Here is an 18289-nt window from a genome sequence, read left to right as displayed (position 1 = left end):
GATCTAGTTGATGCTATATGTCCTGTATACATATATTTTTTTCAATTTTATATTTACTTTGATTATTTATGAATAATTTGAATTGCTTTCTATATTGTCCATTCTGCTAGCTATTCTATAGTGATTTTACATCTGCCCTTTGTATATCAGTCTTTTGGCAAGTTTTGCTGTGTTGTCTATTCACACCACATGATTATTTAAGCATTGACATTGTTGGAACGCAGTTTGCGCTCCATCTGGAACACATGACCGATGTGGAACGCAGCATGCGTTCCATGTAGCGGAAATGATCTAATACGGCATTTCCGGTCTCGCCGCTATATAGTTCGGCAGGACCGTGAACATGTACGGACGCCGCCTGTTCCAGTGGCGCCATGCGCACTTTGTTCCACTGCTCATATGGCTTTGTGAGGTCAGTACAAAGGTTTTCTTTAACATATGCAATCTGCTTTGGGGGGGGGGGGTTGTCCGGCGCTGCAGGGGCGTGGCCACTTTCTTCCGGGGGCGGCCCCACTCTTGTCTCCAGCTTGGGCGGGCTTTTGCTGCTCAGTTCCATTGAACTGAATGGAGCTTAGTTGCGGACCGTGCCTGAACTGGAGACGGGAGTCGTTTTGTCTCTGAGGGGGGGTGGCCGTGTTTTTGTGGCGCTGGATAACCCCTTTAACAACTCTTCCTTCTCTTGTCTCCTCCATTATGGCAATATAGCACTGTATACACTCTGGTCCCTACCACATATGATCTGATTGTATATACATGTTTCCTCTTTTGACTTACTATAGAATGGGATTGAAATCTATCTTTCTGCCCTTTCTTTGCAGAGCCAGTTCTGTTGGCAGCCAATAGGATGCATATTTTCCCTTTTGATTTACCATATTTTCAGGTAACTGAGATGCTTAATACTTCTCTATAGTAGCACATATATATATATAAAGATACACAACACTCGATACACATTAATGAAGTATTGCATACACCTAAGAAGGTCTGGGTTTGCGTCCACTTTTATGTTCTCGTTTATAATTTATTCATGATTTATACATGCCTTATTCGTTTTCATGTTTCGAGAAACGCACCCATGAGTACCTGCCAGGGCTTTCTCTTGTAAATTTATTGTAAATTTATTGCAATATTTTGGACAAAATCCTTTATGTATCTTGTTGTAAAATATATGTATTTCCCATATATGCACATACACAGTGACGTTTACACATTTATATGTATTTTAACCCTTTTTATTGTTATTGTATATTAACACTTTGTCTGTCTTGTATATATGTTACATAGATGCCATGACTAAGAGTCAAGTTGGCTCGAAACGCGTCGGCTGTTCCTTTTAAGAATATCCAATAAACCTTGAATGTTTTATCTGAGCTGAAGGAATCCTATTGTTTCTATGTTATGGCTACCCCGGAATCCAGGGGCTTTACCTTCGTGCTCAAAATAACCACATAATGATATGAGAAAGCATAAATTGATGGGACTGGGCGCTGACCACATCTGTCTTTTCTGACTTTATTAGGCACACCTGTGCAACTGCACGTTACCACTTAATTTCTAATCAGCCAATCACATGGCGGCAACTCAGTGCATTTAGGCATGTAGACATGGTCAAGACAATCTCCTGCAGTTCAAACCGAGCATCAGTATGGGGAAGAAAGGTGATTTGAGTGCCTTTGAACGTGGCATGGTTGTTGGTGCCAGAAGGGCTGGTCTGAGTATTTCAGAAACTGCTGATCTACTGGGATTTTCATGCACAACCATCTCTAGGGTTTACAGAGAATGGTCCGAAAAAGAAAAAACATCCAGTGAGCGGCAGTTCTGTGGGCGGAAATGCCTTGTTGATGCCAGAGGTCAGAGGAGAATGGGCAGACTGGTTCCAGCTGATAGAAAGGCAACAGTGACTCAAATAGCCAACCCTTACAACCAAGGTAGGCAGAAGAGCATCTCTGAACGCACAGTACGTCGAACTTTGAGGCAGATGGGCTACAGCAGCAGAAGACCACCCATTACTAGCATGGTGTACCTAATAAAGTGGCCGGGGAGTGTAGTAACGGCTGTTGTTATAAAATAACATCTGTTATTTGTCAGTAAATGACAGCCTTCCGATACAAGTGCCCATCATTTTAACAGTATGTGAACCTAGCCTCATATTGTTAAAGCGGCACTATCAGCAGGTTCTTCCCAGAGAACCTGCTGATATGCCATAGTAGCTGTGTCCCTCAGTAGCAGATTGCTGATAATTAGGTTTCTCTCCTCCCCAGCATTGTTTGTAAAATCACTAAATGCTCTTATGCAAATTACTTGCTTAAGAGCATTTAGGGCGTTGCTCGGGGCCGGAGAGCATCGCTGCGCCCCAACCAGCCCACCCACCATGCTTATTAATGTATACATAATGGGCTCTATACACGGCAGCTGCACAGGGAAGCAGTGCCATCAGAGATGGGCTGCTTCCCACGCATGCGTGAAACCCCCGGGCCGATCCTCCTGGAGGTTCCTTAAGCCTCCGGGAGGCTCGGTGGCGGCCCGTGGGACTGCTTCCCTGCACAGCCGCCATGTATAGAGCCCACTATGCAGTTGTGAATGTGCATAGTGAGCGGGACGGGGCGGGCTGGGCGGCGCGCGACGATGCTCTCCGGCCCCGAGCAACGCCCTTAATGCTCTTAAGCAATGTTCTCTGGGAAGAACCTGCTGATAGTGCCGCTTTAAATATGAGTAATAGGTAATGAACCTGCCGCTCACTCTGGGAAGAAGAAAGGACAAAGGTTTTACCTGTAAAATCTTTTCCAGCTGTTTGTGATTTTCAACCACAATAATGTTTGCTTTGCAGTCATTTGCAACATAGTGGCATGCTTCAGGGGAGTTAGTTGCATAGATCCCAGTTGTTATTCCACTAAATATGAAAAAGTTACATTAGAACAAAACTGCGCTAAATACTGTACTAAAGTGCATACTACTGCATACTATAATCTTATACTGTAGATATTTTTCTGGAGAAAAAGCACACTATTCCCCTCTTCCTACAATAAACCTTTGGGGTTTTTTTTCCATCAAAACCAGTTCTAACTGGGGGGGCTGCGTTCACACTACGTATATTTCAGTCAGTATATTTCAGTCAGTATAGCAACCAAAACCAGGAGTGGATTAAAAACACAGAAAGGCTCTGTTCACACAATGGTGAAATTGAGTGGATGGCCGCCATATAACAGTAAATAACTGCCATTATTTCAATACAACAGCCGTTGTTCTAAAATAACAGCAAATATTTGCCGTTAAATGGCGGCCATCCACTCAATTTCAACATTGTGAGAACAGATCCTTTCTGTGTTTTTAATACACTCCTGGTTTTGGTTGCAATACTGACTGAAATGTACTGACTGAAATATACATATACTGACTGAAATATACGTAGTGTGAACGCAGCCTAAAAATGTAACTATAATTCTAAGACATGCACCAAAACATGCTTTATCAACCCAGTCTTAGGCTCTCTTCACATTAAAGTCAATGGCTTGGATTTATAACTTATCTACAGCAGCTACGCTAGATCCTTTTGCTAAATCCAATGTATTGCATTAAGATAACTTTACAGTGTGTGCCCCTAAAGGCTAACACCTATTGGTCCATACAAAAAAAACTCCTATTGAGGCCTCCTGTACCTCCATATGCCTTTGATTTCATAAGGAATTTCTTTCTTTTTAATTCTGTGCATGATCTTTTGTCATTATTACAGAGACGTTTTTCTCTAGAAGCAATGGATGATTTTACTATGCATTTTTATAGCATCTACAACCCCTTGGCAAAATTATGTAATACCCATACTAAGGGTCCATTTACACAGAAAGATTATCTGACAGATTAACTGCCGAAGATTTGAAGCCAAAGCCAGGAATGGATTTTAAAAGAGGACAAAGAGGGGAAATCTTTTCCTTTATGACCTGATCTTTGTTTCTGGCTTTGGCTTTAAATCTTTGTCAGATAATCTTTCTGTGTAAATGGACCTTTAGATTATGCTATGCCAGTCACCATAAATTATGCTATTAACTTGTTGTCAAGGTTGCTGCGGTTGAGATTATACCAAATGTGTATCTTCGTTAATTTTTGGGACTTGTGTTTAACAGTGTTTATTATGTTAACAAAATATGATTTTATTCATTATTATTTTTCTTTTATTCATTTTACTTTTCCAAATAATTTCATTTTAATTATACTGTGCTGGCATTCATCTATATATACCACTACAATAGTCTGTGTACATTGTCCAGCTAGATAAGTATACTGATGTATACTTAGATCCCCATATAGTGGTTAAAGGACAAACAGCAGACTGGCTATTTAGAGAATGTCTTATAGAGTGTGACCCAAAACTAAACTAGTTGGTTAGCACTGTGGGTCCACACCAGCTGCCCATTACACATTTGTTCATTCATTAAGAATAATGTATCATCCTCATCTATCAATTGGTGGTAATTTGTCGTGCGGTGGTAATACCTAGCTGTGTCACAGAATGGCCGGTGTCAATAAAGTTGATCTTGGTCGGTACTGCACTTTTTCTTTTGAACTGGGATGCAGGTGCATTAGTGTGTGCCCACATCCCAATTCACCATAGCACACAATGGAAAGTGCGTCCGGAGCTGCACTTTCCATTGTGTAAGCTGTCAGTGTTGTGTGGCAATGTGGCAATAAATAGAGGCCGCACAAGACTGACATGTCAGTTTTTTGTGTGGCCACTAGGAATCCCGATAGGAGTGTATACTATTTGTATACACTCCGGCTGTGATTCAATTGACTTTTAATGCAATGTACAGTATATTTTGAATTAATCACGGCTGGTGTTGCGATTTGTAACAAGGCCGTGATTAATTCAAAATATACTTTGTGTGAACATAGCCTAAAAGATAAGTTATAGATAGCGTCCTAGTCAGTAGTTAAAATCAAACAGTTGTTAAAAGTTTATTTTTCTAGCAGTTCAGTTCCAGGTGATAGAGTAAGACCAATCATGTGAATATTTTGGATACAGTGGTTTGTACCCATCAATTCATTTGTGAGTCTGCTTATAGATGTTGCCTTTCAGGAACATACAATTTTCAGGGACATACGTTTTTTTAAGATTAGGCTGGGGAGGCATTAAATGAAAAAAAAAAAAAAAAAAAAAGTCATACTCATCTACTTTCATCCCACAAAGCTGCCATTCTGACACCTCCAGGTCCCCACTCTTCACCACTCACTCTGCTTTCTGAGGCAACCTGTATGAGCTAGCGATTTACTGGCAACTCGTCTCGAGATCAGGAAGAAATAGTGACAAGTGGGAACCGGGAGATATTGGAACATAAATTTGGGGGATTGGGGTTGTTGATTATGTTCTGTTATTTATGTTTGTCACAACTCCAGCCATTGGTGGAGTTTTTATGTCCCCAGATAACCCCTTTGCTGTTCTCTAGTGTATACATATGTTCCCCTGACTTCATTCAAATAAAACACATTGTAAAAAACATGGAGCTACACTGTGAGTATAAGTACAATCATATACACAGATACAAGAGATAAATTAGCATTTTACACTACATTCCCTCAGCATTCACAATTTAATGGGTTATTCCAATCTGAGTTTGTTATCCTCTTGGAAGCGTTTGGTGGCCCCATGGAGAATGAATGGAGTGCCAGCCATGGCGGCCAAACAGGCACGCAGAGCGCTTCATACATTGCAGGGCAATTGCATCCTCTTTCTTGGAATCAGTTGCGGTTCTGACACCCTGACATATGAATTAAGGATAGGGCATAACAATCCAAATATTTCTTCCTGCTGCTGTGTCCACTATTGCCCCCCTTGCCTCTATATTACCTGTCACCTACCAGAACGGTTCTTACTTTAATTCACAATGCCATACCTGCAGTTAACTAATACTGTGCTCTACCTCCAATACTGTGGTTGCTGTGTAGCTTCCCCTCAATGTTTTTTCCCAGGTCCCTGTGCCCCAGTACATTTAAAAGCTAAGAATTTTACTTACCCAGCAAACACTGTTCCCACAGCTGAAATAAACCACTCTGGTGAATTAAAGCCAAGAATCCCAACACTATAAAATTTCTTCAAACCCAACTGCAAATAAAAAAAAAATACAAATTTTTATGAAGGCCGAAAACTTTATGACCAGGATCATAGTAATGAGCTTTAAAATCCAAAGGTCATGAAAGGAGATATATTATTAAGGGTGCCATGAAATGCATTGAGAAGTGTCAAAGCATGTCAAATCCATGAAGAACACTGAAGTTGCACAATTAACAGTAGACCTATTAGTGACGTACAGCTAGAATATGCTTAGGAACCTGCAACAAAGGAGTGTCTAGGCCTCTATAATACAGAAGGGTGGGTACTCTGTATGCCCCTGTAAGGTTTTCTGCACACAGTACTACCACATACTTCAAGCAATACAAACCGTATTTTACGGCGTATAAGACGACTTTTTAACCCCGAAAAATCTTCTTAGAAGTCGGGGGTCGTCTTATACACCGGGTATGGTCGACCACTATAAAAAAACTAAACATTTAACTCACCTAGGGCCCGTTCCCAGCCTCCGCAGGCCTCCCGTACCGTTCCTGGCACAGGCAGTGTGACATACACTACCTGTGCCGGATATCGACAAACCTCTCCCGGGCAGCTGAGCGTCTCATCGGAGAGGCTCAGAGACGATTGGCTCCCGGGAAAGCTTGGGGAGAATGAGAGAGGCGCCAGAAGTTCCCGAAGCCTCTCTCTTTCTCCCGAAGCTCTCCCGGCAGCTGATCGGCGGGATCAGTATGGGAGGCGTGCGGAATCCGGGAACAGGCCCTAGGTAAGTTAAATTTTTTTTTTTAAATTTAGCTGCAGTTAATCCCGGCAAGGGTTAACATTTTACGGCGTATAAGGCGAACCCCTGATAATCTGCTTATACATCCAGTCGCCTTATACGCCGGAAAATATGGTATATATATATATTTTTGCATGGATTTCCACAACAGGTGTCAAAACCCTGCCATCCTCTTGACCAGTCTGGTGAGGCCCAGGCATCCATTTGCTCTGTTGATTGAGGTTCCAGTAGAAAAAGTTTTAGAAGCACTGGTCTACTGAAGGGTATGGTATGGTTAGTTTTCCAATAGTTTCTGTTATGATGTATGAAGTAAAATAAAAAATATATCAGACATGCCACCGTATAGTCAAGCCATTATTTTTGGCTAAGGTTAACCAGGACACCTTTTTTTTTTTTTTAACTCTGTTGTACATTACTTACCTATTGTACCACTGACTACACTTTAATGTACATGTTATGCTTGTTAAGTATAAAATATATTCTCCAGAAAACCCCTTTAAATTATGCTAATATGTTTTTAATACTCATCTCACCTTCAGGAACGCCTTGGCAGCCTGACGACACAACTGATAATACTCCTTGAATGTAATATGTTCCCACTGACCATCTCTTTTGCTTGAAAGTGCATTTAAGGATCCATATTTATTCACAGAGTCTAAAAACATTTCATGCACAGTTACAGGAGTCTGAGGACAGGAGGAGTGGATTCGCAGTCGAACTGACCCATTGATAAATGTGGTCCATAATTTCTCTTCTGCAAAATCAACAGCCACATGTGAGAGCCATATTATACTAGAAACAGGCGTTATCAGTCAAAGATGTAATTCTTATTTCAAGGCAGTAAAAACTCATGAGCTTAAAACTGTATTGTGACCAACACTTTTTGCTAATTTTCAAGAATAAAAACAAGAAATGTGTATTACATGGATTTGGAAGTAATTGTCCATGTTTTTCTAAAGCTGGATAACCCCTTTAAGGACCAAGCTAATTTTGGCCCCAATGCCCATTCCCAAACCTGTCTCATTTTATGTTATTACTTATAGGGGTACTCCAAAAATCTTTTTCTTTCAAATCAACTGGCTTTAGATAGTTTGTAATTTACTTCTATTTAAAATTCTCAAGTCTTCCCATATTTATCAGCTGCTGTATGTCCTGCAGGAAGTGGTGTTTTCTTTTAAGTCTGACACAGTGCTCTCTGCTGACATCCCTGTTCAAGACAGGAACTGTCCAGAGCAGCAGCAAATCCCCATAGTAAACCTGTACTGCTCTGGACAGTTCCTGTCTTGGACAGAGGTGTCAACAGAGAGCACTGTGTCAGACTGAAAAGTAAAAAAATACACTTCCTACAGGACAAACGGCAGCTGGTAAGTACTGGAGAACTGGAGATTTTTTTTAAATATAAGTAAATCACAAAACTATTTAACTTTCTGAAACTTTTCTGAAAGAATTTTTCACTGGGGTATCCCTTTAACATAACTAAATTATTCTGACAGCTGTTTGTGACACACTGTACTTTATGTTAGTCATAAATGTTGGTCGATATCTTTAGCAACCATCTGAGAAAGACAACAAAAAAAAATCACATTTGTAATATGTTTATCTAATGTATAATATAATTTTGTAAATGTCATTTTACTTTTTTAGGACACTACAGGGCTTAGAAGTGTAGCAGCTAATTAAGTTAGAAACACCATTGAGCACCTGATTAAAAACAGCACCCCTTAAATAATTCACAACAGGTTATAGGAACTTTGTTAACATTTAGGTGGTTTAAAGGAATTTAAAGGAGAAGTCCAGCGAAATTTTTTTTATCAAAGTATTGTTTTGCCTCCCAAAAGTTATACAAACCACCAATATACACTTATTACAGGAAATGCACATGTGGCTGCTGGAGAGGATGATGACAGGGGTATGCTCAGTGTCCCTCCAGTGCCCTGTGTCCCTCAGTGTCCCCTGCCATCATCCTCTCCAGCAGCCACAGCCTGCACAGCTCTGGGAGTCAGGTCGTGACATCACCATGTTATTCAGGAAGTAAAGCCTTGATGCAGTAGTAAGTGCACGGAAAAAAGCACTTTATAAGCATTTCCCGTAATAAGTGTATATTGGTGATTTGTATAACTTTTGGGGGACAATACAATACTTTAATAACATTTTTCACCAGATTTCTCCTTTAAGCAAAGTGGAGTTCAATTGTAATCAACTTTTTTAACAGTTCAATTGTAATCAACTATTTTCTGTAACACAGTAGGTACTAACAGAAAAAATGAACAGTATATTTATTACCCTGAATCTGTAGTTTTTATAAATATCTCATAAATATATCATGTGTGTCCCTGGTTTGCTGCTTGGCATGCACACAGGCCTCAGAAATAAAGGGCCACCTTGTGGATTTCGGGGCCTTCTTATTAGGCTATGTTCACATGTCGTTCTTTTTTAGAAAATAACGGACGCTGATTGAAATGTAATCAGCGTCCGTTCTTTTCTGCAGGGACGGCATTGCATTGAATTCAATGCAATGCAGCCCGCTGTGTTTCTTTAGAAGGGGCGTTAAAGTAATGAACATGCTTATCACTGTTTGGCGAACAGCGTCCGGAAACACTAGCTGCTCACACAATGTGAAGTATGGCCAGCGGCCGAATTTTACATTGTGGTGATTGGATAACTGATTTGCGGCACACCGTTTGAGGTACTGTACCACAGTCTCCAGCAGCCATTTCCTAATGATGTGACCTCAATAAGCATTGTAGTCCATGAAGATGAGATTAGGCCTGCGTTGTTCATGTAGAGGCACAATGACTGGATTAATGATGTTATTCAAGTAGTATGGGCTTGTTGCTGTAACATTCATGAAGGGTAGAAAAGAAAAAATTGGCAGCACATCTAGATGTGCTGCCAATTTTTTCTTTTTTTTGCCAATTTTTTCTTTTTTTCTGTTGAATGTGGGGGGTGTGGCTACCTCCTGTTGGCCTGCACTCCACCCATGTTCTAAGAGTGCTATAAAAGAGATCATTTGGCTCCTATCTGCCCAGTTGTAGGCTTATTCAGCCCAGGAGAGGCTATTGCTAGTGTGAAAATGCTGGAGTAGGGACCATGTCTTGAGGACGCCTTAACGTGGCGACATGGTACACTCTGTTTGATCAAATAGTTTGCTAAGATCCTCACTTTTTAATATCTACAGAGCAGGTGTTTACCGTGTGTACGCTGGGAGGAGTATATACGGTAAGCCCTTGCACCTGTGGGTTGCTGTTGCATCTTCTGTTTTTTTATTCATAAAGGGTAGGCACGTTTTGTACTGCCTAGACACACCTGCCCACGCTGTAACATCACCACCACCATAGGCAACAGAGGCTGGTGCATAGTGGTCTCCTTGTATGCTGGACGAGGTACCAATTGGCCTCAGTCCTGTTCACTGATGAAAGTCGATTCAGGCTGGAGACATCAAGGAAGGTGCTATGCATCACAGACTGAATGATAGCTCAGCCTGTAGAAAAAAAAAAGTGTTCAACACCCTCTTCCTGGGCTCAGATTAATTTGCATACTCAGCCCCAAATCAAATAAGGTGTCATATTTGCTAAATGAGAGCAGAGGCAGGTAAGCCGCCTGGTTCCTCATAACATATTTGGTGACAGGTAAAGCTTGTGAGTATGGGTTGCATTGGCTACTATGTGCTGCCTCATGGAGCCTTTGTGCAGCACTGTATTTTATGGTGTCTTTGTAATATGGCACCTGACAGAGCAATCCATCAATTTTCCTTTTGGGTTCACAGGTAATCGGAGAGGAAAACTTTCATATGGCTCAAAGTGGAATTAAAAGTATATAAAAGGTACAGTAGGGCTATATATGTACAGTATATAAATGCATTACAGCTCTATACAAGAGTTTTATAGAGCCATTATAGGGTAATCTACATGAGCCCAATGCCTATGATTCTTCCTCTGAAATCAATTAGGCAGTCATTTAAAATATATATCCAATGTCTTTCTACTCCCACTTCTACTGTCTTTCACTGATCATTCACCTTTAAGATCTGGAACTTCCAGAAATGGTTCAGCAACAGGAGAGTCCATGGACTTTGAGATCCAATCTGTAGATTACACCAGGAAAATAAATACAATTACTTCTTGTCTAATAGTTTGGGGACACTTTATATGAGTGCAGAAAACTTTATGTTTAACTTTAATAGAACTTATATATATTTGAATCGTTAATATATTTAAAGAGGTTATCATGAAGATAAGCCCTCGCCATATGTCTTTTTAAAGCATACTGCTCGGTATAGTTTTAGCCTAATAAAATAGGCCCTCACGTTGTCACCATATACTATTAGGCTCTGTACTACCCCATATAGTATTGGGCCCCCATATTGTATTAAGGCACCATACTGCCCCATATGGTGTTACAGAATAGCAACGGAGGAGGAAGTATGGCATGGGCTTGGTAATGACTGGAATTGTTTATTTAATTGTTTAGATGCCATAACAAATATCAATTGCGGCATCTAAACAGTTTTGACAGATGTCACTGGCGGTTCAGTGGTCTGATTTGCATCCCTGCAATGTAAATGTGCGGTGCTGACTGGTTGTCATGGTAGCCCATGGCCTCTGCTAGGCTTCAGTCCCTGCCATAATTGATCAGCTGGTACACTCTTTCTGTGGGGTGTGGCTTATTATGGGCATGGCCTTGATGGGGTGTGGCCTATCATGGGTTTGGTTTGCGGGGTGTGGCTTGTTACCAGTGTTTTTTTCCCAAAAATTTCCAGTTAGAATTTTACAGTCAGAACAACACAAAAGGAGCATCACACTCCCCAGTATCAGGTCCATAGTATATTACACACCCCAGTATATCACACACCCCAGTATCAGGTCCCCAGTATATTACACACCCCACCTCAGAGCAGCATACAGGCTGTGGCCCAGAGATAGCACTCTACTGACTGACTTAATATACTGGTAGTTTGTGCCCATATGATGCAGCTGCACCCCATATGATCATACTACTGTTCCCTTCATCCTCCTGCCCCTCCATCATCATACTACTACCCCCTTTATCCTCCTGTTCCTCCATCATCATACTTCTACCCCTTCATCATCCTCCTGCCCCCCCCATCATAATACTTCTGCCCCTTCATTAGGAGCTCCTGATAAGGTGAGCGAAATGTATGTCGGGCTGTTTGTGATATCAGTGTGGTAGCTGGCGTTCATCTCTTTTTATTTTGTCTTGTGTTTGGCCTCTTTGTTCCTCCTCTTTACTTTATTTCTGGGCTTGACTGTGCAGGGCATTGGAGTGGATAGTTATTACTTCCACCATACACACATTTGTCACATTGCCCATCAAGTTTCCCCAGGCTGTGTAGGAGGTCATTAGTTGTAACCTATAGATTATGTGCCATACACCAGGTGACCACATCATTGTAAGCACCCTCATTTTCATCTTTTTACTATTTATTGTATTTATTACTTTCATCCAATTGTCTACATACTACCATAGTATATATACCCCACTTATATCTGTCCCCATCTCCAGTAGTATACCTCTGTGTATTTTATCCTATGATTGTATCATGTATTAAATGTATTGACTTAATAAAGAATTTGTATATATTTTCTCTATTTGAGTATGGTTTTTGCAATTTTTCTTTGCATTTATTTGTATTTTTGATGGCAAACTAATATTTTTTTGGCAGACCTTTGTTTTTATTGTTTTCTGTTTTATAGCTAGAGTTACAATTTTATTTTCTTATATTATATACACATAATATGGTGTGAGTTTTATATTACATTATGTATATATACTACAGTACCTCACAAAAGGGAGTACACCCCTCATATTTTTTTTAAATATTTTATTATATTACCTTTACATATTTTATTATATGATGCTGTGTATAACTGTGTAAATTCAGTGTATCCCTAACACAACACACAGCTATTAATGTCTACACGCCTGGCAACAAAAGTAAGTAGACTCCTAATGAAAACAGCCAATTTTTTATTTTCCCCCCACAATGTCATGTGACTTGTTAGTGTTACAAGGTGTCAGGTGGAAATGGGGAGCAGGTGTGTTAGATTTGGTGTTATTGCTCTCACACTCTTAGGCTATGTTCACACAATGTAACTTTTGTATTAATCACGGCCATTGTTGACAATTTGCAACAACGGCTGTAACTAATACAAAATTTACGTTGCGCTGCAGTCAGAAAGAATCCTGTCTGGAGTGCATACACATAGTATACACTCTGGCAGGGATCCCTAGCGGGCCACAACAAAAACTAACAAGTCAGTTTTGTGTAACTGCTATTCATTGAATAGCGGCTGCACACAATGTAATGTGTGGCTCTGGCCGCACTCTCAATTGTGGGCTATGGTGAATTGGGATGCGGGCGCATACGGATTCACCCACATCCCAATTCAGCACAAATGAACTTCACTGACACCGGCCGTACTGTGACACGGCTGGGTCACAGAACAGCCAGTGTCTTACAGTATGTGAACCCTGCCTTATACTGATCACTGAAAGTTTGGCACCTCATGGCAAAGAACTCTTTGAGAATTTGAAAAAAAAAGAATTGTTGCTTTATTACATAAAGATGGCCTAGGCTGTAAGAAGATAGCCAACACCCTGAAACTGAGCTGCCCAACAGTAGGCAAGACCATACAGCGGTTTAACAAGAAAGGTTCCAATCAGAACAGGCCTCGCCATGGTTTGACCAAAGAGGTTGAGTGCACATGTTCATTGTCATATCAAGAGGTTGTCTTTAGAAAACAGACATATGAGTACTGCCAGTATTGCTACAAAGGTTAAAGGGGTAGGGGGTCAGCCTGTCGACTCAGACCATACACTGCACACTGCATCAAATTGGTCTCTATAGCTGCTGTCCCAGAAGAAAGCTTCTTCTAAAGATGATGCACGAAAAAAGCCTGCAAACAGTTTGCTGAACACAGGCAGAGTAAGGGCATGGATTACTGGAACCATGTCCTGTGGTCTGATGACACACATAAAAAAATATTTGCTTCAGATCAGATGGTGTCAAGCAGTTAAGAAGTACCAAGACAAGTGTGTTGTCTACAGTCAAGATTGTGGTGGGAGTATCATGGTTTGGGGCCACATGAGTGATGCCTGTTGTGGGGGGGCTACAGTTCATTATGGGAACCATTACTGTGACATCCTGAAGCAGAGCATTATCCCCTCCTTTCAGAAACTGGGCCACAGGGCAGTATTCCAACATGAGAATGGCCCCAACCTGTGACTCTCTAGTGAACTCCATGCTCAAGAGAGTTAAGGCAGTGCTGGAAAATAACAATGGCCACACAAAATATACACTGTACACTGACTACTTTACATACAGTAGTTTCAAAGTGTCATATCGTCACTGTTGTCCCATGAAAATATATAATAAAGTATTTACAAAATGTTAAGGGTGTACTTACTTTTGCAAGATACTGTATATGGCATTTGTAGTTAGGCTATTTTGTTGTATTAAACCCATATTATTTGGCATGTGTTATATTACTATCCCATTACATTATATACACACCAGATAGTAGGTTTCACTTTACTACTATATTACATTATGTCCATACTATATAGCATGTGATGTGATAGATTACTATCCATGACTTTATACACATACTGCAGTGCAGGCATTATATTACTATCTCATTACATTATACACATCTTATATAGTAAGAGTTATATTACTATCTCATTACATTGTATACATACCATATAGTACTGTAGGCTCTACATTACTATTCTTTTATATTATACATATACATATAGCAGGAGATATATTGCTATCTGTGTCTTTTTACACATATTACATGACTGGTGTTATATTATTTATCCCATTACATTATATACATACCATATAGTAGGTTCTACTTTACTACTATATTACATTATGTCCATACTATATAGCATGTGATGTGATAGATTACTATCCATGACTTTATACACATACTGCAGTGCAGGTGTTATATTACTATCCCATTACATTATACACATATTATATAGTAAGAGTTATATTACTATCTCATTACATTGTATATATATCATATAGTAGGTTCTACATTACTATACTATTCTATTACATTATACCCACACTATATAGTAGGAGATATATTGCTCTCCATGTCTTTTTACACATACTACATGGAAGGTGCTAGGTACAGTCCTATTTTATTATATACATTCTGATTTGTGGGTGCTGCACATAGAACTGGTGCTTTCCCAGCTGCAGGTTATAAAATCCATACTTCAGATTACTTTTTTCCTATATTTGTGTCCATTTCATTTACACATTAAAAAAAACACTTAGAAGACTAATTTAACCTTCAATTTGTCTCCACGTCTCACACTATTTCCTATTATATCTATTTGCACACTTACATTGTTTTCCCACAGCAATTTTCCGAGTTGATACAATTTTTCTGCTACAGCAACTGCTGAGCCTAATAAAATTATAAATCATTTTCCAAGGATCACACCACTTTGTAGGCTGATGAAATATTCAGGTCATTTACCATACAATTGTGTGTTTTGGCAATTGAGATCCCTGTGCTGGATGGCAGGGAGGCCCAGAGAAAGGAAAGGAGTAGAATGCCAAAATATTCTACACCTCAGTGCTGCACCATACTATCCAAAGTTACAACTTCTGACTCAGGAACACATGATTTATATTTATTTAACACACAATATCTACATCCCGGTTCCTGATTCGTGCACTAGCTAACACACACAATGTTATTCTACATCCTAATTCCTGACACTGCACACAATGTTATTACTGGTTATGCTACTTTTCTATTTTTAACTTCACACCTACAGGGCGGTCTGAATTGGAATGTGAAGTCAAATTTCCGCATTCAAGCCTTCTATACATGCATGTCATAAACTCCCTTATCAGGTTTCAAACATTCATCTGCATGTCTCATTCTCATCCAGAAAAGACTGGTGTAAAACAAAATACCATATTTACCTGAAAAACAAAGGAACTTTTATACTTGCAAGGTGATCTTCAGCAGCCAGCACATTGATACTTATTTTTTTATTCCATATGATACAAGACACTGGACTAGACACCAAGTGCGTCTCTCCCATGGGAAGTTGGTCGAACTTGTCTAGCATACACTTTAATTCTTTCAAAGTTCTTGCTTTCTGCCTGTTTTGGACATGTGAGGAATTTCAATGAGAATTAAACTCTTTTATATGCAAATCCGACCTTTCTGTACACATTGGCCAATCAGTGATATTTTCCAAGTTGTGGAAATCAGGGCTTCTCTATAAGTCATTGTGTGGAGGGATAAAAGAGACACAGTGGAATTAGGATGAGATTTAGAGCGCTGAACAAGCAGATCTTTGTGAGACGTTAAGGCTTACAATCTTTCCTCAATGTTTTCCCCTGAACAGAAGCCAACAGCATTAATTGTGGCCATTATTAATGAAGGAAACATTTTAAATAGGATTTTATTTACAGTAGAATGAGGAATATTCTATGAATTCTTGCTGCTTTATCCAGATGAATAATGAGAATTTTACTCTTTGGGGTTTAAACACTTCGGTGAATGTTGTTTGGATTGCAATGTAATGATAAGCAACCTTTATCAATTACATTAGGAAGCATATTGTATAGGGGTATTCCTTGTTAAAATTACTTATCCCTTGTCCAAAGGATAGAGCCTAAGTGTCAGATCGCAGGGGTCTGACTGTTGGGACCCCCGGTTTAGTTTTGTAACTGTTGTGTCAGTAGTGTCAGTATCAGACGCCAAATTGGAAACTATTTTTATTTGCGGAGTAATGTAAGAGTCCTACTACATGAAGCAGAGCCAAATCAAAACAGAGGGCCCATGACAATGCTGAAAAGTAAAGCAGATAACTTGTTGCAAATAGCCTATTAGTACTTTAAAGCGGCTCTGTACCCACAATCTGCCCCCCCCCCCAAACCGCTTCTACCTTCAGATAGCTGCTTTTAATCCAAGATCTGTCCTGGGGTCTGTTCGGCAGGTGATGAAGTTATTGTCCTAAAAAACAACTTTTAAACTTGCAGCCCAGTGTCAAATTGGCGTGGCCTAGAGTGTCTTTGCATTAGGCTTGCAACACCTGTCCATCCCTACTCCCTACCCTCTTCACCATAAGGAATGCCCCAGGCAGGACTTCTCATATTCATCACCTGTATGAACACTGCACCTGTGTTGGATTGTTAAGGCACCTGTGCAATTTTCAGGCAAGTGACAAATAGGAGAAATGCTGCCCAGGGGCGTTCCTAATGGTGAAGAGGGCGGGGAGGACGGACAGAGAAGCAGTGCAAGCCTAGGGCACGGACACTCTAGGCCACGCCAATTTAACACAGGGGTGCAAGTTTAAAAGTTGTTTTTTTTAGGACAATAACTGCATCACCTGCCAAACAGACCCCAGGACAGATCTTGGATTGAAAGCAGCTATCCGAAGGTACAAGCGGTTGGGGAGTGGGATTGTGCGTACAGAGTCGCTTTAATTCTTTGTTGTCCAACACAGTGATGCACCTACAGGAGTGGTCTGATGGGTCTGAGATCCCTTTCCCCAAAAGCACAGAAGAGTTTTTTTTAATTTTATCTTGCTGAGAAATGCTTTCTTGTGATTAGAGATGAGCGAACCGGGTTCAGGTTCGAGTCGATCCGAACCCGAACGTTCGGTATTTGATTAGCTGGGGCTGCAGAACTTGGATAAAGCTCTAAGGTTGTCTGGAAAACATGGATACAGCCAATGACTATATCCATGATTTCCACATAGCCTTAGGGCTTTATCCAAGTTCAGCAGCCACCGCTAATCAAATGCCGAAAGTTCGGGTTCGGATCGACTCGAGCATGCTCGAGGTTCACTCATCTCTACTTGTGATATATCAACGCATAGGAAATTATTACAAAGACAATCACTGGCCGCAGTGAGATTGGCTGAACTGGCATCAGCACCAATAGTGTTATCGGCGATCTATGCATCGAGCCTGCAGACCCCATACATGGAACGCTGATCCAACAGGATGGAGGTAAGTGACTTACCCTCGCTCATCAGTACAATCGATTGGGACCCCCGCAGCATGGCTCTGGGGGTCCCGATCACTCAGAGACAGGAGCTTGTCCTGTCACTGAGTACCTTAAACGCTGTGATCGCTGTAGATTGTGGCGTTTAAGGGGTTAATGACAAGCCGCTGCGGGATCGCAGCTGCTTGTCATTATGCTGGGCTCCCGGGACACTGATGTGTGCGAGGCCGCTCTCACTGCAGCGGTCCTGCACACATTAAACCCCTCTCACAGTCAGGAACATATATATACATTCCTACTGCACGGGGTATGTACAGTAGGAACGTATATCTACGTATTGCTGACATGAAGGGGTTACATGCTAAAGAATTTATGGAATCATTTCTGGAAAGATATTTTCAAAAAGAAGGCAACTTTCTTATGTTGCTGTGTTAC

The 18289-nt window shown here is 40.6% G+C and overlaps 1 protein-coding gene across 4 annotated transcripts in view; it reads right to left on the bottom strand.

The window, feature by feature from the left end:
* The window catches only part of ACSBG1 (acyl-CoA synthetase bubblegum family member 1), a 39042-nt gene extending 23097 nt beyond the window's left edge, over window positions 1-15945 (bottom strand). Inside the window, exons 1-5 of one of the 4 annotated variants that reach the window (XM_069956338.1) lie at window positions 15817-15945; window positions 10858-10923; window positions 7373-7593; window positions 6006-6094; window positions 2770-2890 (exon numbers count right to left, since the gene is read on the bottom strand). In XM_069956338.1, the coding sequence (XP_069812439.1) occupies window positions 2770-2890; window positions 6006-6094; window positions 7373-7593; window positions 10858-10906 (480 nt within the window). In that variant the 5' untranslated portion in view covers window positions 10907-10923; window positions 15817-15945. Of the gene's footprint in view, window positions 1-2769; window positions 2891-6005; window positions 6095-7372; window positions 7594-10857; window positions 10924-11415; window positions 11455-11721; window positions 11757-15227; window positions 15318-15816 lie in introns of those variants that run through there. The other 3 variants (XM_069956336.1, XM_069956339.1, XM_069956337.1) reach the window with 3 other exon arrangements.
* Between the last annotated feature and the right edge of the window lie 2344 nt (window positions 15946-18289).

Source organism: Dendropsophus ebraccatus, chromosome 1, assembly GCF_027789765.1.
Source record: "Dendropsophus ebraccatus isolate aDenEbr1 chromosome 1, aDenEbr1.pat, whole genome shotgun sequence".
In the NCBI taxonomy this organism is placed as follows: Eukaryota; Metazoa; Chordata; class Amphibia; order Anura; family Hylidae; genus Dendropsophus; species Dendropsophus ebraccatus.
Note: the sequence above shows the minus strand (reverse complement) of the source record. Positions and strands in the feature narration are given on the sequence as shown.